This window comes from Medicago sativa, chromosome 3 (assembly GCF_051527215.1).
Source record: "Medicago sativa cultivar Bolivia chromosome 3, Bolivia_mono, whole genome shotgun sequence".
Classification (NCBI taxonomy): domain Eukaryota; kingdom Viridiplantae; phylum Streptophyta; class Magnoliopsida; order Fabales; family Fabaceae; genus Medicago; species Medicago sativa.
In genome coordinates this window covers 60119488-60140702 of record NC_140751.1, presented here as the reverse complement: position 1 = coordinate 60140702, position 21215 = coordinate 60119488, and the positions used below count along the sequence as shown (strand labels likewise).

The following is a 21215-nucleotide window of genomic DNA, read 5'->3' as shown; positions in this document are numbered from 1 at the left end:
TTTATTTACAGCTTAATTTATTTTAGTCAAAAGGATTAGTATAAAAATCCAAGAATTTGCACTTCTATTTGATTGAGGCATGTAATAGTCAGATGCGGAGAACATAGTTCTAAATTGCGGTCTGAAACTGCAAAGTGCGAATGCAACCGCAATATAAAGGTTTCAAAGGTCTCTGCAACAACATTGTATTTCATCAAAGCACACAGAACAAATTGCATTTCTTCATTAGAGCTTTATCTAGACCTCTTGATCGATAATAATGTCATGGTTGAGCAATTCAGTGAAACCAGAGATTTCTCAACGTATCTTGTTGATGGATACTGCATCAGAGATCTGTAAAGAACTTAAAGATCATTTTTACCAAGGTGATATATATTTCAATACAGTGAAGCAAGCTGATTGCTCCATTTCCACTTATTACTGTACTGTATTGAATTAGAGTATAAAACCAAGCAACATTAGGACAGTTTTAAGGTCATATATATTGGCATAAACACAATAAAGGGGGAAAATTCAAAGTATGAAATTACCTGAAAACATAGTATCCATCTGCATGCCTGCATACATAATTGAATTCAACCAAATCTCCATCACGTGATTCCGGTCCTTCCCCTTTAGTAACATCTGATTTGAAAACTAATGAGTGTCTATTTATGTGCTAATACATGTATTTCTTCAAAGCTTGATTCAGTGTAAAATTCACAAGGTTTAATTATTTTTTAAGAAATAACAAACCAAGTATCTACACTTCTATTTGAAAGGCGCATGTAATGATCAAATACTTCTAACTTATCTACTAACATACATTGTGACGTGGAGAACAAAGTTCTAAATTGAGTCGCAAGTATAAAGGTTGCAACGATATTGTACCACATTAATTCCAGCCGAATTGGCCACATTTTCTCGTGTTTTGATGCAATGTCTAAGTTTGCACCATAACAACAACCGCAATTTAAACACACAAGTCAACAATCATTTTGGTCATTGATTGTGTCTGATGCTATCACTATAGTCGTTGAACTAACAAAAATTACAACAACGTTTCCAAAGGTGTCTCTCGTTAGTTAGTTTAATCATTGAATGTATTTTTTATTACTTAATTTGATCCTTGAATATGGTTTTTATTAATCAGTTTGGCCTATGAATTGCTAATCAATTTGGACTATAATAACATTGTCACACACGTTTAAGAACCAAAATGACTATTTAAACTTAAACAGTCGCACGTTTAAGAATAAAAATAATTATTTACACTTAAACACGCACAAGAAGGAAAAGAAGAATTGAAGCATTTGCATCAAATAGGAATGACTCTCACCCATCACATGAAATCTAAAGTGTTTCTTTCATCAATTCATCCTACGTGCACAACATTTTATTTATCGAGAAATGTAACATGAAAGTTTAGGAACTTTTTATCTCCTTGAGTTCTTACTCCTTAGGGTAGCTTCAAAGTCCTAGATGCTTCACATAAAATAAACAAAAAATATATCCCTTGAGAAGAGAATCTCTCCTATTCTATCCTATTTCTTTGGAATTTAATTCTTGGGTTCCTATCATATGCACCCCTTGAATAAATATAAGCGAAATAAAATGATGTCAAGTAGATTTCCACATCCTTTTCGATTTCTTTATTCATCAAATATGCTCAAGAATTTAATAAGTCAGCCCAATGAAATTTTTTCCATAATGTTGTAATCCGGGAATGAAACATAATCCCTTCCTAGTCGAAACAAGGAATCAATGAAAATGAGTATGACTATGAGACAAAACAAAATCACCACTGAAATAAGATTGATGATAACAATGTCATTGATCCTCAACCCCCTATCCTCACATCCACGTCTTCACCACTGAAACATTACCATTAGCATGAAGGTCAAAAAGACGCCTAAATCTAGCACACAAAAGTTCCCCTTTCAACCAGGGATCTTTCCAAAAAGGAATTACTTTCACCAGTACAAATAAGACTCACTCAAACCACTGCCACACTCACCCACTCCCTCCGTATCCCCACACAGTCCTTACAATAGACACATTATTACCTCCTCCCCTTACATGGCCCCTTTAACTTGTATTTAGCGGCCAACACGTTGAACCACAACACACTCTGAACAACGTGTAACCTCCAAAACCATTTCTCTAACAACACTAAGTTAAAATTCTCATTTTTTTTAGCATTGAAACCTCGAGACTACCTGGGATTTAATTAAAGAAATAATACTTGTGGGAGCCATGCAGAAGGAAAGAAAATAAACCGAACGCAAAGACAAGACATATTTGATCAAAATAAGGAGATCGCCCACAGACAAGGTTTTACTCTTCCAACCAAATAATCTCTTGCTGCCACTATCAAACAAAGGATGCCAAAATTATTAAAAGCGCAGATTACCACCGTGATGGTCTCGCAGCTTGCAAGAGAAAAACCTTCATGGCTGTTTATTGTTGAACAAAGGGGACAAGTCATATACATCGAAGGGATCGGTTCAGAAGCTTACCAAGCAGGGGCGGATCCAGACTTTAGGTACATGTGGAGCTAAAATTTCAAATAAATAATAATACAAACAATGTTTTTTAATCGACAAATATTATTACCTCATTGTTTGATACAATACATTACAATGAAAATCATCTCATATCCATTTGTTGAAAATGAGATAAAATGACATCATTGCTAATTGTTAATAGAGCATCTCTTAACCACTAATTACTCATTTTATTACATAGGTTACTCTTCACAACTTTCATAGCTGAAAAAATATGTTCAACACTTGCAGTTACTACCGTGCGTGTGTGCTATATGTGTTTTATTTACTAAAAATAAAAAAAATAGGGAAAAGCATATGTGGAGCTATAGTCCCACATAGCTCCAACATGCATCCGTCCCTGTTACCAAGTTGTGGAATGAAGACAGTATTACATTTTTAGAGTCATTTTAATAGGTTTTTAATCTATTTTATAAGTTTAATAGGTTTTTAATCTATTTTTATTAGTTTAATATTTAATTTATAGTCTATAAAAATATGTTCAACACTTGCAGTTACTACCGTGCGTGTGTGCTATATGTGTTTTATTTACTAAAAATAAAAAAAATAGGGAAAAGCATGTGGAGCTATAGTCCCACATAGCTCCAACATGCATCCGTCCCTGTTACCAAGTTGTGGAATGAAGACAGTCCATCGTATTACATTTTTAGAGTCATTTTAATAGGTTTTTAATCTATTTTATTAGTTTAATAGGTTTTTAATCTATTTTTATTAGTTTAATATTTAATTTGTAGTCTATAAAATTTAATTTATAGTCTATAATTATTTATTAGTTTAATAGGTTTTTAATCTATTTTTATTAGTTTAATATTTAATTTATAGTCTATAAAATTTAATTTATAGTCTATAATTATCTATTTTGATTTATTTTTTTTGTTTTGTGGTGGCCGAGGTTCGAACCGCAGACCTTGCATATTTTATGCATTGTCCATACCTTTGATTTATTTTTTTTGTTTTGTGGTGGCCGAGGTTCGAACCGCAGACCTTGCATATTTTATGCATTGTCCATACCAACTGAGCTAAGTTCACGAGGACATTATCTATTTTGAATTATTTTTGTGGTGGCCGGGGTTCGAACCGCAGACCTTGCATATTTTATGCATTGTCCATACCAACTGAGCTAAGCTCACGAGGACATTATCTATTTTGAATTATTGAGTCATGTGTATTATTATTATTATTATTATTATTATTATTATTATTATTATTATTATTATTCATATGAAAGAAAAGGCTCATGGATGCCCATTTGGAGAATTAGCGTGGCATAAGAAGAGTAAAGAAGACATGTGATTGGCTGGGAGGAAGGACAACAATTAGGTTTGCAAGATTATAAAAGCAAAAGTATCACGGTTTTGGCAGAAGGGAGCATAACGGTTTGGAGAGTAGCGACATGGAATTGGAAAACAACATCAGCACCTATTGAGAAGAATTGAGGAGCAACGCCGATACGACGAACTCTATCGGTTTAATTTTTTACTATGTTGTTTATTCCTTTTATCATGTGTAGCTAAATTTATCTTATGGTTTTCATTCATTTTCTTGTACAATTCATCTTTGTCAGACAACAATGGTGGAGACACGAATCCAACGTAAGAGGCAACGTAAGGACGACAGACAAATTCATGAATTGACCGACTGTCTTCTCATTCACATACTCTCCTTTTTGAACGCCAAAGAGGCTGTTCAAACTTGCATTTTATCCAAAAGATGGATCAATCTCTGGAAGACTCTTTCCACTCTTACATTAAGTGTTAAGCATTTTAGTACCGACAAAGACAAAAGTTTTGAACAGTTCCTATCTATGTTGTTGTCTCTTCGCGATCACTCAACCGATATCCATTCTCTCGTTTTGCACCAGAGTCATTATATCAGTCATAACCTATACTTAAAGATTATAGAATACGCCTTTTCACACAATATCCAACACTTTCGAATCAATTACGCTACTATTCAACACCTTCCATCATGCTTCTTCTCATCTCACACTTTGACTTCTCTCAGTCTTGCTGGTGTCAATTTTATGATTCTTCCTTGCTGGAAACAAATATTTACAGATTCTCGTTCTTTCAATTTCCCAGCATTAACCACCCTGTCTCTGAAGCACCTTGCCTTTCGTTGCAATGATGATGGTTGTGTCGACCCCTTTTCCGCATTTAACAAGTTGAATACTTTGATCATCGACCAATGTGTACTCGTGGGTGATAATGCAAAAAAACTTCGCATTTCATGTACCAATCTTGTCAGGTTAACTATTCATATGTATTATTCCATGCCTTGTACAGATGATGCTCTTACCACCAAAACCCATTTCCAAATCTTTTTCGGAATCGAGTTAAATGCTCCAACACTTCATTCCCTTGTTTTGACTGGTTGTGATTATATTCCAAAACATTTTGGAAGCAAGACTCTTCTCTCTTCTATCAAACATCTAAATATTCATATTGCAGCTTCTATGATTTTGGTGGAGAACCAATCAACTCTATTCAACTGGCTGGCTTGGCTCTCTAATATCGAATCGTTCACCCTCACTTTAGCTGCTCTTAGTGTACGTACTTTATATTCATAACATCAATGCTGCTTTTTATGTTGTAATTTTAAAATTTTACCAAGAATATGTATGTCTTGCAACTGATCCTAATACTTCCTGATTGCTTAGGTTCTTCTCTGCCGCTTTCATTATAATTCATTTAAGGATAAGTTCCCTTACTTGCATAACTTGAAGTTGTTGAAATTAGTGGTGTACAACCGTTTTGCGGTACCTACCGAAGAGGTGGACTGTTTGCTTCAAAACTCACCCTCGGCAAAGGTTGTCTTCATCAAGAGGTAAAAGATGCATCCAACTACTTTTTAATGTTAGATATAGATTCTTTTGTTTTCATACTTTTCATTTTTGCAGCCCTTCTCTGTTTCTATTTCCCATATAATAAACTTACTTTCAGTGGATAAATTACAAAACCCTTATTCAGCGAAACAAACATGTGTGCACAGTTGTATGCATGTTGATGTGTGCATCTTTTGAATCACACCAACTCTAAATTTGAGAATTAACTTCTATGCTCACAGAATCAAAAAGCTTTGTTTGGTTCATTTTGACTTGTGTTGGAAGGTCTCTTGGGCCGGAAAATGACGACTTATGTTCTGTTTTTTGTTTTACACTCTATGTCTCTTACTATTTTGATAGATAGAATTTTATAACAGCTTGTTTGAGTTCATGCAATGCAAGACCCATACAAGTTCTTGGACTTTGATTAACTTAACAGTGTGTGTTTTCAATTGAAACCAGTTCTATTCGAAGACCTACTGCATAGGTGAACACAGGTTGTTGGGTTGCAGAAAAAACATGGTGAAGGATACAAAAGTTTTTCAAAGAATATTGGAATCATGATATTGCGCAAAAAGTATCATGCATTGCATTATAACAAGAACACTTTTGCTTATTTATACTTGCTAGATTTATTTAAGATGTCATTTGATCCATTTAACCGACCCCACTTAGAGGGATTGTACTTGCTAGACTTATTTATTTTCTTGCTTCCTATTATTTTGTTTATTTCGGGGGATTCACATGAGAGTATGACTATAGTGTCTTGTGATGCATTTGAGAATGACTGTGTGAAGAAGCCAATACCTAATAAATAGGAGCAAGTTCAACCACATGATGCAGATAGAAGTTTCATGTGTGCTATTCAACTGTTTTTACTATTAATAACATTATTGTGTCATTTGCAATAGAAGTTTATGTGCATGTCTGACATCATAGTTGATTTGTCCGAAACATTGTAATTGGCAAGGCACCAAGATTTCGTAAACGGTACAATGTAGTTTTTGCAGGATTATAACGGTTCACCATGATACCAAATGTGCACCACGTTATTTTTCTAATTGCAGCCAAAATCTGAGGATGTATGCTGTTTTTACATATATAAATCCACCTTCCTCAAACATTTTCCAATTTCCATTCTATCTAACACAGCTCTGTCCTGATCACCCTTCTATTTCTTTATGGAAAAAAAAAAATCATTGTTTCCTTCTATGGTCTTAGAAGATCAAGACTATGTACTTCATCATATATAAAACAATGAAATCCAATTGACAGAAGAAAATAAAATCTAAATTAATTAAATTCAGATTGTTGTGGAACACTCAGAATTTTCAAGAGTTGAACTTCAAATACCAAAGGTTCTTGAGCATGAGAAAGAAGGCTGCGTCGAGGGCCAAACTGCAATAAACACAAAAATGTTTACAATATCAACTATAGTCGAATTGATAATCTGTCAAAAAAAAGTCCTTGTTACATAGCTGAAGTGGTTAATTTAAACATTCAAACAAGTTTGAGAGTAAAGTTCACGATTCAAACTCCAACTACTAACATAACATTTTAATAATTAGCATTTACGTTAAAAAGAATTTGACGCATAACCTTTGTATCAAGTGCTAGACTAACCTCTTCAGGTATCGGCTTCAAGTTCTCGTCTACATATCCTACCGAAGGTGGAATCAATGCCCTTCTCTTTCCTACAAGTGAAGCCAAGAGTGACCACAATGACATCAAAAGATACAATTTCGACACACAAAAAAAAAGGCTTGACTAAATTATACATGTATGCCAAAGGTTTGGACCAAAATGACATGAATCATTTTAAATATATATATATATATATGAAAATCATGAGAGGAAAGACTGGTATGTGAGGAAAATAATGACAATAGCTTAGAACATACCACCAACTCTCATGCCAGTCAAAACTTGCTTTAACCCCAATATCATCTGATTTAAAAAACAAACAAATAGATAATATAAAGGGGGACCGAAGATTACGGCATGCTAATAGTCATAAATAAGAAACATCATCAGAAAGAAATAGTAAACACATTTCAGAGTTCTCTGGATCCCACAAGTTGAAAGAAATAAACTAACCTGGTCCTCATCCAGAGGAAGTATAACAGGATTACTTTCTCCATTGAATTGGTCTACTGTACTGTGATGAATTAGAGTATGAAACCAAGCAACATTAGGACAGTAGTTATTGACTTAAGCACAATACAAGGGAAAAATATTAATCAAGAAATTATTGAAATAGCAAGTCTGCAAATCCCATTATTAATTCATATTATGAAATCACCTGAAAACAAAGTATCCATTTGCACGCCTGCATACACAATTGAATTCAACCAAATCTCCACCGTGTGCTTCTGGTCCTTCCCCTTCAGTAACAACTAATTTGAAAACTAATATGAGTAGCTATTTATGTGCTAACACATGTATTTATTCACAGCTTAATTTCTTTTAATCAAAAGGGTAAGTAAAATGCATAAGGTTTAAACTTTAAATTTTTCTTGATCAAAAGCCAAGAATTTGCACTTCTATTTGAAAGAGGTGTGTAATAGTCAGATGCTGCAAACTCATCATACTGTGACAGTAATACTGTCATACAATATGATCGGTCTGAAACTGCAAACTGCAACAACATTGTAACCACAATTGCAACCAAATTGACCGCATATACTGCATTTTGCTAGGGTATCACATATCAAGGTTCACAGCAAAACCGTAACCACAATTTAAACACACAATAAGGAAAAGAAGAATTCACGCCTTTGCATCAAAAATGACTGACTCTCATCCAATAAATCTGATCTCAAGGTTCTTGCATCAATTTATCATATATATGCACAACATTTTATACATCAAGAAATCTAATATGTAAGTTTAAGATTTTTTTTTATTACCTTGAATTCTCACTCCACTAGCTAGCTTCAAAGTCCTAGATGCTTCACATAAAAATAATAAATCACATATCACAAAATAAGAATAAATGTAGATATAGATATATAGAATGAAAAAGAAGAAAGACAGACAAACCTTATGACTTCTGGTTCATTCATGTCCATGATTGGTGCAGCCAAAGCAGGAGAAGCATAAGATAATATGTGGTTAAAACCCATAAACTGAACAATCAACCTTCTTGAACAATATTTTTTCGTTGTTAATGTAGATATTTTGTTGTTCGAGCTGTTTGCATCCTCAATGCACCTGGATTCATGAGAGTTTTAAGCAAAATTGTCAAGAGAAATGCTTCTCAAAAAAGCATGATATTATTTTTAGGAAGGAAGTGAGATAAATGGATTGAAATGAATAATTATAGGGGAAACAATTTATACCTTGGAGAAGCAGAGACAGAAGCAGTACATGGTGGAAGTGAGATAAATGATAAAACTCCCATTCTCAATTTGGAAGGAAGTTCACAACACAGGCTCAAACCAAGCAGAACATTATCTCTATCTAATATTCATCCATAAGTAATAATCACGTAAGCTTCTAATTTGATTTGGGACCACTTCTTGGTCCCAGGTAGTTGTTGTAACTGTTTTTTTAGAGAAAATAGGTGTTGTAGTTAAATAATAGATTGTATTTTCAAGGTAAATTTCTTTTCATGAAAACATTAACCAATGCTCTCATAACATTCGTTAGAAACATGCTAAAATTACTACTTATATTTGTTGAACAAGGACATGTAATTGATGTTCATTGTTGGATAAATAATTAATTAGTGGTATATTTTTTAATATTTTAAAAATGGAAAAATATTTCAAAAACATATCGAACATTTTTTTTAATAAAAAATATCAACATTTGAAAACAATTATAAACATAACTTATATGAATTTTTATGCTTATACATTTATAAACTTTATGATATGGCTTTGACCCTACTTATCAAAATTTATGAATTTGTTTGTGGTGTTACTGAGATGTTTCAGACACTAGACACACATGCCATCATAAGTATTAGGGCTGCAAAGCGTGAAATTCTCTCATATTAGTCCTTGAATGTATCAAATTCACAAAAACATACTTAAATGTGTCTGTTGTTAATCATTTTGATCCGCAAATGTGTATTTAGTTAGTTTTTTTCATCTTATTATGGGTCATCTCGTTTCTGACTAGAATCTCGCTTTATTTTAGTTATCAAATGAATTATGTGGTGACTTTATATTTGGATCCATCTATGTCGATGCTTACTCGTGTTTGGTTTTGGGTTGTTTCCATGTTGGTTCGTGGCTTAATTTATGTGGTTCGTTTTTGGGTTGTTTTCAAGTTGGTTCTGTTTGCGCCATGTTCCACTTCTTGACCGATCGTTTTTGTTTCAAGATCGGAAGTTAGTGTATAGATTTCAAGTTTTTGGGATGATTAAGGTGTCTTCTCATAAGGCCTGGGAGTTAAGGGGTGCCTTAATGATTTGTTTATAGAGTCTGGTGGGCCGATCACTTTTGATTCGATCGGGAATCAGTTTCTTGACTCAATTTTTTGGCTTGTTTTGGTGTCTTCTCCGATAGATGGCGGGCCATTTGCTTTTGATTTGAGATCAAGAGTCAGTTTCTTGACTCAAGTTTTTGGGCTTGTTTTGGTGTCTTCTCCGAGAAAGCGAGAGTTGATTGGTGGTGGTATCTGAATGAGTGTTGGAATTAGGCTCAGTTGTGGTGATGAGAAGGTGAAGTGTTGTTGTTAATGGTTTCGGCAAGTGTGGTGTTTTTTTAAGGGACTTTGGTGTAAGTAGCAGGCGATCGAGGGGTGTTTGGATTTTGTTTTTGGGAGGTTTTGACTCAAATTTTGGTTTCAGCTAGTTCGTGGGGGTTTAGCTTAGTTTTGGTGTTGATTTGATTTCAGGTTTGTTTTTATTATTGATTTGATTTTTGTGTATGAATTAATTTGTCTTGTGCAATAATTTGGTTATTAATAAATTTTGATATGCAAAAAATAAATAAATTATGAAAGACATATGAAATAGAGATGAAGAAATAATGTGAACTATGCAACTTCATTCCCAATTTCCCATTACAATTTCGGACCAAGCATTTTTACTTTTCCTAACCAAAATTGGGAGTCCATCACACAGACGTGCACACGCATAGAAGAAGGATCTAGAAGTCAAATCTTAACCCAATAGCACTGCGCAATCATCACCGAAGGATCTAGTACCCTACTTAACACTTCCCTATATAAACAAACTCCACTCACACCTCTTTCTCCACTCACAATTCTGCCTCTCTCTCAAAACCAAAACCCTAATAAAAAAAAACTCTCCCTCTCTCTTCAACCAGATCACTACCCCCATGTCAGAAACTGAGACGTTCGCTTTTCAGGCTGAGATCAACCAGCTTCTCAGCCTCATCATCAACACTTTTTACTCCAACAAGGAGATCTTTCTTCGTGAACTCATCAGTAACGCTTCCGATGTAAGTTTTCGATTCGATTTTTTTTCAAATAATTTGTATGTTGTTGATTTGATTTTTGCTCGTGATCTGATTTGTACATGTTACATATGATTGGAATTTAGTTGAAATTGTTTAATTATATGTTTGCACGTTTATTTGTTTTTAGGGTTAGGGTTTATGTTAGAAACGGCTTCAATTTTAACTATCGATTCTTGTTTTGAGATTTAGGTCATTGAAATTATTTAGTTATACTTTTCAATGTTTTTTTTAGGTTTGGGTTTTAGATTAGAATTGGCTTGAACTTTAATGATTGATCCCTGTTTTGAAATTTAGGTCGTTGATTTTATACGATTTTGTGCAATTTTGTGTCACGCAGTTGTGATATGTTGGAAGTTTTTTATCATATATTTTGCTTTTTTGTATAAGTTGATTAATTATATTTGAAACAGAGTAGTTGGTTGATTTAATAGAGTTTTGTGGTTTAGGTTTAATTCATTAGATTTATTATATATCGTTATGTTATATGCATTTGAATTTGATTATTGTTGGAGTTAACAATTTGTGATTATATGATAGGGTTTTGTGGTTTGATTCATTAGAATTTTATATCGTTATGTTACATGCCTTTGATTAATCGTAGTGATGACACTTTTCTTTCCTTCTTGGAGCGGAATGGTTATGATTGTATGCAATTGAATGTGAATTATTGTTGGATCTTATGTATTTCTATTGGGAGTGCAAATAATGTGTGTTTGTGTGTGTACGAATATTTGTTCATTAAAGATTTTGGATTTGAATCTGATTATGTAAACATTGTAGGCATTGGACAAGATCTGATTTGAGAGTTTGACAGACAAGAGCAAGCTTGATGGGCAACCAGAGTTGTTCATCCATATCATTCCTGACAAGGCAAACAACACTCTCACCATTGTTGACAGTGGTATTGGCATGACCAAAGCTGGTAAGTTGTGATTATTTTACTGTATTCAATTGTTATTTGGTTTTGTTATAACGTATGAGTGTTAATTTAATTGTTTCTAATGCTTATTTTGTTAATGTTCATAGATTTGGTGAACAACTTGGGTACTATTGCAAGGTTTGGTACCAAGGAATTCATGGAAGCCATTGCTGCTGGTGCTAATGTTAGCATGATTGGACAGTTTGGTGTTGGTTTCTACTCTTCTTACCTTGTTGCTGAGAAAGTGATTGTTACCACCAAGCACAATGATGATGAACATTACGTGTGGGAGTCACAAGCTGGTGGGTCATTCACTGTTACTAGAGATACATCCGGCGAGGTTCTTGGAAGGGGTACTAAGATCACCCTTTATCTTAAGGATGATCAGCTTGAATATCTTGAGGAGCGTCGTTTGAAGGATTTGGTTAAGAAGCATTCTGAGTTCATCAGTTACCCGATTTCTTTTTGGATTGAAAAGACTGTTGAGAAGGAGATTTCTGATGATGAGGATGAGGAGGATAAGAAGGATGAGGAGGGAAAAGTAGAGGAAATTTATGAAGAGAAGGAAAAAGAGGAGAAAAAGAAGACTATTAAGGAGGTGTCTCATGAATGGGATTTGGTGAACAAGCAGAAACCTATCTGGATTAGGAAGCCAGAAGAGATTTCAAACGAAGAATACTCTGCTTTCTACAAAAGTCTGACAAATGATTGGGAAGAACATTTGGTTGTTAAGCACTTCTCTGTCGAGGGTCAACTTGAGTTTAAGGCCATTCTCTTTGTACCCAAGAGGGCACCTTTTGACCTCTTTGATACAAAGAAGAAGCCCAACAACATCAAGCTCTATGTCCGTAGAGTCTTTATCATGGACAACTGTGAGGAGTTGATTCCTAAATACCTTGGCTTTGTTAAGAGTAGGGCTGGAAATGAGTCGAGTCGAACCGAACCTGTCTGAGCTCGACTCGACTCGATAAGAATTTGCTCGGCTCGAAACTCGACTCGAGTTCGACACGAACTCTTTTTTCAGCTCGAGTTCGACTCGTTTAAAGTTCACGAACAGTTCGGTTCGGCTCGTTAGGTTCAACTCGTTGCTCGAGTAATATAATTCAAAAGTTTTTTTTGTTTTTGTCAAAAATTTATATTTTGACCTTTTAATTTATTTAAAAAAGTATACAAAGATTGAACTAAAAAAAAACTATAGACCATGTTTGTCTTAAGACTACTACTAGGGAAAAAGTAGTAGTACTTTAAAATCAAAACAACTGTAGCGCAAGCTATTTAGATGAACAAATGCACTTCTCTTTTATAACTACTCTTCCACTATGCTGTTATTAAACTCCCCGATGTGGGACAAAGTTTAGCACATATGTCTAGTTAAAATCTTACACAAATGTGTTATTTGCTTCTTGTTGTTTCTTTCACTCTTTTTTTTTGGTGATATTCTTTCTCTCTTTTATTAAATTGTTAATTAAATTAGAAATAACTCCTCCTCCTCTCTTTGATAAAAAAAAAGAAGAAAGAAATAATTCTGAAGGTGAGAAAAACACAAGAAGGGGGGTTGAATTGTGTTTTGAAAAATTCTTCGTTTCTCCTAAAAACTGAACACACTGATCAGAAGCTAAGTGAGACAGCTTCTGAAGTGATAATCAGAATCTAAATGCAGCGGAATAAAACAGAGAGAGAGAAGAAGAACGACACAAAGCAATTATACTGGTTCCTTCCACAATCCGGAAGTAGTCCAGTCCCCCTTGCACTTCCAAGGAGATTTCACTATGAGTAATATCTGATTACAAATGCTCAAGCACACAAGCAAGAGACTTCCTTTGCTCAAGCACACAAGCTAGAGACTTCCTTTGCTCAAGAACACAATCAAGAGACTTCCTGCTCAAGCACAACTGCAAGAGACTTCCTAACTAAACAAAATTACACAGAAAATTGTTTAAGGTTGAACACTTGATATACAATCAGAGGTGCTCTCAATACAAATCAGATACAGACTCAATGGACTTAAGAATTTCTAAGATATGACTTTTAGACACAGAAATTCTAAGTGAATGCAGAACAATTTCAGCAGAGATTTGGCACTTGTAAAAATGTTATGAGTCTTTCGTTTAGCGTTCTTGCATTACCAAATCTTTAGGTCTTCACTCCTTTATATAGAGGTGTGAAAGAGACGTTGTGAAATTGCCAGCACACCAAAGAGTCGTTGTTGAAGCTTGATCTTTCACCAATGATCTTTTGCCTGATTTGGTTGTTGTCCTATGAAGAACCAATTTGAAATCCATTCCTTATCCAAAGGAACATATATGCAGGCGAGACCGTATTCTGGAGCTGTTTTCTTGTCTTGAAGCGTGGACACAAAACAGAGTAGTGGAGAACGTGGCTGTACAATTCGTACAATAGTACAATGTCAACGCTTTCGTCCAAATTGCAAGCACATGCCTTCAAACACCTTTGAAATGACCGTTGCAATGTTCCACTGATTTTCTGCTGTGTTTTCGAAACCAATAGACAGCTTTTGCAATGTATATTCTTCAATCTTTGAATGTTTTGCAAATCCAGTTGATCTTCAGCTTCTGGTGAAATGACTTCTGATGAGGCAGCTTCTGATGATGCAGCTTCTGATGAAGCAGCTTCTGCAGCTTCTGATGGTGCAGCTTCTTCAGCTTCTGATGATGTGGCTTCTGGACCTCTTGTCTTCAGAAGCACTATTCTTCAGGAGCAGTATTTCTTCAGGATCGCTTTGCCTTCAGAATCATCTAAGCTTCATTTTCTTTTGCTCTTTATTTGCTCATTCAGAACCAATGATGATGTAACTTTATAATTATGGTCCTGTACACTTGAACAAATATTAGCTAGTCCAATTTACAATTTTTAATACCTTGTTATCATCAAAACTCTTTAAGGTTCATTGTTAAACACATTTTGTTCCAACAATCTCCCCCTTTTTGATGATGACAAACAAAAGTATTTAAAATTGATCAATTGTTGTTAATCTAATTAACAAGTTGACTTTGGGGTTCTGAGGTTTGTAAGCTCAGAGTCTGAGGTTTGTAAGCTCAAACTCCCCCTGAGTCTGATAGTCTTTAAGGTGAGGTTTGTAAGCTCCCCCTAAGTTCTATCCAGGTTAATTAAATTCATTTTTCGCACAATAAAAATATCAGAGCTTTAAAAAATTGAATCATTGAAAGAATTAACTTATAGATAAGAAGAATGGTTCAATTAATTTTACTTGAATTTTGATACTTCTTCGTTCGTTCATAGCTCATACCAATAAGGTAAAAAAAATGATAGAAGTTTTTCAAAAATTTCAAATGCCATTAATGTTAATGGGGCTCAGAGCCTTTAAATACTTGTCACATATACTCCCCCTTTTGTCATTATCAAAAAAAATGAGATAAAAATAAGCATAAAAGACAAAAAGATTTTGAGAAAAACTCAAACATGAGAGAGTATACTAAGAAATTAACTAAATAAATCAGACCAAAGTATATGAACATGAATATCCAAATATCAAAAGCAGCTAAGCAGTCAGAATCATTTAAGCATTCAGAAGCATTGAAAAATAAAACAAGATGGTTTCAGAAGCAATGACTAAAAATTTAAAACACACAACAAACAAAAGATAACACTAAGGTGTGCAACTAATGATTGGTTTGTTGTTGTTTCTTCATCTTCTCCATTTCTTCAGTTTTTGTCTTCAACAATTCTTCAAGGTATTGTTGCCTCTGGAGAAGAGCCTGTTCCCTTTCCTTAGCCTCTTGCTGCTGCTGTGCCATCTGTTTCTTTAGAAGCTTACACAACCTTGCTTCTCTGGTCAAGTAGTCCTTTTCTGAGAAGAAAGGCTGGTTTGCCAGGAGCAGTGTAGAACTTCTTACTCTGAGATTCTGCTTCAGATGCTCCATTAAATTCCTGACAGAAGCTTCCTTGCTTCTGATGCACTTAGCCTTTACATTTTCAATGAGCTCATTTGCCCGGTTCTGAAGAGATGCCCAGGAGTCTTCATATGCGTTGGTGAGATCAATTGACCTTCTTTGATCCACCAGATTATGCATTTGACTAAGGATTGTGCGAAGCTCAGCATTAATATATCCAGATTCCAGGATGTTTGTGGGTGGTTGTTCAAGGGTTTCAAGATCAGAATCACTGATTTCCAGGTCTTGAACAGGGTTAGGAACTGGAATGGTAAAGTCTGTTTGTGTGTTTGAAGATGAGGGCTGGTCAGAAGCAATGTGTGCGGTAGAGGTTGAGGCTTGAACATTGACTTGAGAGTTGTCAACATCCATGGGAGTTGGTTCTGGGGAGTGTTCAATTTCAGTTGGTGGTTGTTGTGGTGAAGTTGATGTTTGAGTGTTGAGTTGGGGGTCAATGGTAGTTGTTGGTGATTGTGGGGGTGTTGTGGGTTTATGTGGTTCAGGTGTTTGTTGATGGGGGTTTTCTGAAACAACATTTTCAGAAGCAGCTGCTTCTGGAGTTGTTTCAGAGGCTTTTTCTGAGGTAGATTCAACATTTTCTGGAGGAATCATGTTGAGAGGTTGAATGTTAAGGGGTTGAGGGTTAAGGCGAAAGATAGTATCAATGACTCTTTCTCTCTGCTCAGCCATTTCAGCCAACTTCTCATTAATTATGTGACCAACTGGTTCATAAGTAGTTGACTGAGAGGGCTTTTTGTTGGTTTTGGCTGATGTTGACTGGCTTTTTACTGGTTTTTGAAAAAGTTGAGCTAAGGGTATATCATCATCAGAATCATCAGAATCTGATAATGATGAGGATGCGGAATCTGATGATATATTAATTACCTTCTCTGGTTCAGGATCAGAATCCTCTTTAGCAGACTCACTGGTCATCAGCATCAGTTGCTTGGCTTCTGAAACTACAGACTCTTGTAGCTCAGCAGCAATTTTCAAGACTTTTTCAGCTGCTGCCTTCTTCCCTTGTAAGTCCTTTAACCCCAAATCAGAAGCATCTTGAGTTGTCAAGGTGATATGAGGAAAATCCTTGGTCCTCCTCAAGGCCGGCTTCCTCTTCCTCTTTGGTATAGCTGGTTGTACAGGAGCAATACCAGATCTTAGGACTACACAAGAGTTGTTGTCTTCAGCTACCTCTTCAATTGATGGCATTGCAGAACCACCAATCTTAAGCTTGACAGAAGCAGGTCTTGCCTTCTTAGCAGATTCTTCAACCTTCAGATACTCTTCTTTGGTCATTTTCCTCTTAACACTTCTGCTTTTTGCCAGAGGCACAGTACCACCATACATTTCCTCAGGTACCTCATCCAACCTGATGACCTCTTTGGTTGCCACATAGTGTTCCTTGATGTACCTCATCTGTACTTCAATAGGATCCTGCTTGCAGATGGGTGGAAAATCCCTCATAAGATCAGACACAACATGAGATTCACTTAGATCAGTTCTAAGTTTGGTGACCTTGCTGATCAGCTTCATGTTTTTGAGAGTTTGAGCATTTATGAATGCTCCAGTTTTTGTATCCAGCATCTGATCTGTGTAGCCTTGAGCTCTGCTTAAACTGTCCAAGACACCTCCTTGATAGAATATTTCTGATAAGAGTCTTCCATAAGGAACCCAGGGCCTTGGTTTATCTTGCAGCTGACTCTGTTTCAGACACTCTACCAAGTACTTGAACATGTATTTGGGCACATTCACCTTTTCCTTCTTGATGAGGTGCTGGAGAAAGACCTTCTGAGCCAAATTTGGTTTCTCATTATCACCACATGCAAGCAAATCCTCATTCTGAATCTTCAGAAGCATCTTGGTTTCCATGTTTAATTCAGCATATTTCTTCTCCTTTTCAGAATTGAATATAACCAAGTTAGCTCTTTCCTTCCAAATGCGTTGTTCAGCAGCATTGAGTAATTCTTACTGGAATACCGCAGATACTTGATCTGATTTCATCCTCAACAAACGGTGCAAGACCCATTTCTTCTCTTGTTTTCCCTTCTAATTCAGGATACATTAACACCATTTGACTTTCCTCAGCAAGGGATGCCGCTCTGTTGTAAAATTTTGCTCTTACCCAGAAGTGTCTAACCAGAGCTTCGTATGTTGGTCCATTCAACATTTTGAAGTAATGCATGAGTCCTTGCTCTTCAAAGTAGCTTCTGATCCAACACTTATGAAAACCCAGAGAATCAAAATCCACTGGATTCTCTATCTGGACTTGTAAATCTCATTCTTCCAATTTCATGCTTCTTCCTCTGTAGTCATATTCAGGGATCATTCGTGAAGTAGATACTGAATCTTCTCGTTGCGAACTTGATGATGCCATTTTGATGATTGACGAAGATTTGAAGAAGATGAAGATTTTAGGGTTCTAAGGTTGAGAGAATGCGCTTACTTCACAAGAAGTTTGAGAGCAAATGTGTTTGTTGTGAGTGAGTAGTGTGTGAATTGACAAAGTGTTAAAAGTAAAACGATTGCAATTCAAAAGAGACAAACAAACATAACATTAATGACAAAATTGGGGGCGCGTGAAAAGTACTTTCAAAGCTATTAAATCATCATTGCCCTTTTTAGTTATACACCAACACATACAGGCCACGTAAGAAGTTCACAGAGTAACTACCAAGTTAGTGGGCCAGAAGTTACTTTTAAAAAGTAACTCCCAACGTTTCCACTAATTCAACTTTTCAGAAGCAATAAATCCAGCTTCTGGACTTCAGATGCTGACGTCATCAGAAGCGAGTTTTCCTCAGAACCTCAATAAAGAGCTTCTGATGGACTACTGCTTCTGAACTAACTTCAGAACCTAAAATCCTATTCAGGAGCAAGCAAACATCTAATCAGACACGTAATGCATGTTCAAATTTTTCTTTATAAAATCAAATCTTTCAACAGTTAAAGGCTTAGTAAATATATCAGCCCATTGATTTTCAGTATCAATGAATTGTATATCTAGAATTCCTTTTTGAACATAATCTCTGATAAAATGGTGTTTGATTTCAATGTGCTTAGCTCTTGAATGCAAAATTGGATTTTTAGACAAACAAATAGCAGCAGTATTATCACAATAAATGGGAATACTGTTAGCAGTTATCTGATAATCTTCCAACTGATGTTTCATCCAAAGTAGTTGTGTACAACAACTTGCAGCTGAAATGTATTCTGCTTCTGCTGTAGACATAGCAATAGTTGTTTGTCTTTTTCTAGCCCAGGATATAAGATTATCACCCAGAAATTGACAATTGCCACTGGTTGACTTTCTTTCAATCCTATCACCAGCATAATCAGCATCACAGAATCCAATTAGCTTATAATCTAAGGATTTCCTATAAAGGAGTCCAAGATTAGTTGTTCCTTTCAAATACCTGAAGATTCTCTTGACAGCAGTCATATGAGATTCTCTAGGATCTGATTGGAATCTTGCACACAAGCATACACTGAATAAAATATCTGGCCTAGATGCAGTGAGGTATAGCAAATAACCAATCATACCTCTATACAGCTTCTGATCCACTTTAGCTCCTTCATCATCTTTGCTTAAGGTGCACGTAGGGTGCATTGGAGTGTTCATCACTTTACAATCTTCAAGTTTGAACTTCTTCAGAAGCTCCTTTGTGTACTTTGATTGATGAACATAGACTCCATCTTTGCATTGATTGATTTGAATGCCCAGGAAGAACTTCAGCTCTCCCATCATGCTCATTTGAAATTCATCCTGCATTAACTTAGAAAATTCCTTGCAAAGAGATGCATTAGTAGAACCAAATATTATATCATCAACATATATTTGCACAACAAGAATATCTTTCCCAAGGGTCCTTCTGAAGAGTGTAGTATCAACCTGTCCTCTTTTAAAATCATTCTTGATTAAGAAATTACTAAGTCTATCATACCAAGCTCTGGGAGCTTGTTTCAAGCCATATAGTGATTTCTTCAGTTTAAAAACATGGTCAGGATATTTAATATCCTCAAATCCAGGAGGTTGCTTGACATACACTTCTTCTTCTATGACACCATTTAGAAATGCACTCTTGACATCCATTTGATATAATATTATGCCATGATTAACTGCATAGGAAAGAAGTAACCTGATTGCTTCCAATCTTGCAACTGGAGCAAACGTTTCAGTGTAATCAATGCCTTCTTGTTGACTATACCCTTGTGCAACAAGCCTGGCTTTGTTTCTTGTTACTTCACCTTGCTCATTCAGCTTGTTTCTGAATACCCATTTTGTTCCAATAATGTTCTTGTGCTGAGGTTTGGGTACAAGATCCCACACATCATTTCTTTGAAATTGATTCAACTCTTCTGCATAGCTAGGATCCATCCATCATCTGAAAGTGCTTCATCAACTGTTGTAGGTTCAATCATTGAGATTAGTCCAATCATTGACTCTTCTTGTCTGAAATGTGATCTTGTTCTTCTTGGACTATCTTTGTTTCCAATGATTAGCTCCTCAGGATGTGAAGACTTGTGTTTGAATTTGTTTCTGGGAGGATCTTCTTGATGTGAGCCATCTTGTGCTTCATCAGAAGCAGTTTCATCTTGCGCTTCTGATGTGGGTTCAGCTTCTGGACTATCTTCAGACTCAGCTATCTAATCAGGTTCTGGAGTAGCTTCAGGAACCTGTATCTCTGCAAAACTTTCACCTTGCTTTGAAGTTTTATCTTCAAGCTCCTTGTCATCAAATTTAACGTGCATAGATTCTTCAACACAGAGTGTTTCTGAATTATACACTCTGTATGCCTTTGACCTTTCAGAGTAACCTAAAAAGATTCCTCTTTGGGCCTTGGCATCAAATTTCTTTAGGTAGAGCTTGTTGTTCAGAATGTAATATGTACATCCAAATTGATGAAAGTAAGAGATATTGGGTTTTCTTCCTTTAAAGAGTTCATATGCTGTTTTCTCCAAAATAGGTCTAATATAGATCCTGTTTTGAACATAGCATGCTGTATTCACTGCTTCTGCCCAAAAATGTTTTGGTAAATTGTTTTCATGAATCATGGTTCTGGCCATTTCTTGTAAAGTTCTATTCTTTCTCTCTACAACCCCATTTTGTTGTGGTGTTCTAGGAGAAGAGAATTCATGGAAAATTCCATGTTTTTCACAAAAAACTTCAAATGGCTCATTTTCAAATTCTCCACCATGATCACTTCTGACTTTCAAAATTTTTGATTCTTTTTCAGATTGAATTTGAGTGCAGAAGCTACTGAATACATCACACGCAACATCTTTACTCTTTATGAATTTCACCCAAGTCCATCTGCTGTAATCATCAACAATGACTAATCCATATTTACTTCCATATAAGGATGCAGTACTCACTGGTCCAAATAAATCAATATGGAGTAATTCTAAAGGTCTTGAGGTTGAAACAATGTCTTTGGTTTTAAAAGATGATTTCACAATTTTCCCTCTCTGACATGCACCACAGAGTGCATCTGAATGATAGTCAATGTCTGGTAGCCCTTTCACAAGTTGTAACTTACTAAGCTTAGAGATTAACCTCCAGTTAGCATGTCCCAACCTTCTGTG

General features: G+C 35.5%; 3 protein-coding genes across 5 annotated transcripts; 2 read left to right on the top strand and 1 right to left on the bottom strand.

The window, feature by feature from the left end:
• Window positions 1–4110: 4110 nt before the first annotated feature.
• On the top strand, window positions 4111–6285 carry LOC146938764 (F-box protein At4g22280-like). Its single transcript, XM_085752673.1, has 3 exons — window positions 4111–5094; window positions 5206–5372; window positions 5833–6285. The coding sequence occupies exons 1-3, from the start codon at window positions 4117–4119 to the stop codon at window positions 5855–5857; spliced, it is 1170 nt and encodes a 389-aa protein (XP_085608799.1). The 5' UTR covers window positions 4111–4116; the 3' UTR covers window positions 5858–6285.
• Window positions 6234–8892, bottom strand: LOC146938763 (FKBP-like peptidyl-prolyl cis-trans isomerase family protein). Of its 3 annotated transcripts, none has more exons than XM_085752671.1 (8): window positions 8712–8892; window positions 8413–8583; window positions 8280–8314; window positions 7673–7754; window positions 7468–7528; window positions 7272–7317; window positions 6994–7064; window positions 6234–6768 (listed from the first exon to the last, which is right to left on the bottom strand). In XM_085752671.1, the coding sequence occupies exons 1-8, from the start codon at window positions 8771–8773 to the stop codon at window positions 6664–6666; spliced, it is 633 nt and encodes a 210-aa protein (XP_085608797.1). In that variant the 5' UTR covers window positions 8774–8892; the 3' UTR covers window positions 6234–6663. The 3 variants fall into 3 exon arrangements, with proteins under 3 accessions (XP_085608797.1, XP_085608796.1, XP_085608798.1); XM_085752670.1 differs by having other exon boundaries at window positions 7673–7766; window positions 8712–8882; XM_085752672.1 differs by having other exon boundaries at window positions 7673–7766; window positions 8413–8562; window positions 8712–8871.
• A 1675-nt stretch (window positions 8893–10567) lies between these two features.
• LOC146938762 (heat shock protein 90-2-like) lies at window positions 10568–12813 on the top strand. The gene is made up of 3 exons (XM_085752679.1): window positions 10568–10787; window positions 11586–11727; window positions 11832–12813. The coding sequence occupies exons 2-3, from the start codon at window positions 11715–11717 to the stop codon at window positions 12674–12676; spliced, it is 858 nt and encodes a 285-aa protein (XP_085608805.1). The 5' UTR covers window positions 10568–10787; window positions 11586–11714; the 3' UTR covers window positions 12677–12813.
• Window positions 12814–21215: the final 8402 nt, after the last annotated feature.

What these genes read in the sequence shown, in the direction of transcription:
- LOC146938763 (XM_085752670.1), bottom strand. Translation starts at nt 8,773, where the DNA reads ATGGGAGTTTTATCATTTATCTCACTTCCACCATGTACTGCTTCTGTC. An exon ending in TCTGTCTCTGCTTCTCCAAG is followed by an intron (nt 8,584 to 8,711) that starts GTATAAATTGTT and finishes TCATGAATCCAG; the next exon opens with GTGCATTGAGGATGCAAACA. An exon ending in TGAAGCCGATACCTGAAGAG is followed by an intron (nt 6,769 to 6,993) that starts GTTAGTCTAGCA and finishes TGTTTATTGCAG; the next exon opens with TTTGGCCCTCGACGCAGCCT.
- LOC146938764 (XM_085752673.1), top strand. Translation starts at nt 4,117, where the DNA reads ATGGTGGAGACACGAATCCAACGTAAGAGGCAACGTAAGGACGACAGA. An exon ending in TCACTTTAGCTGCTCTTAGT is followed by an intron (nt 5,095 to 5,205) that starts GTACGTACTTTA and finishes CTGATTGCTTAG; the next exon opens with GTTCTTCTCTGCCGCTTTCA. An exon ending in AAGGTTGTCTTCATCAAGAG is followed by an intron (nt 5,373 to 5,832) that starts GTAAAAGATGCA and finishes AATTGAAACCAG; the next exon opens with TTCTATTCGAAGACCTACTG.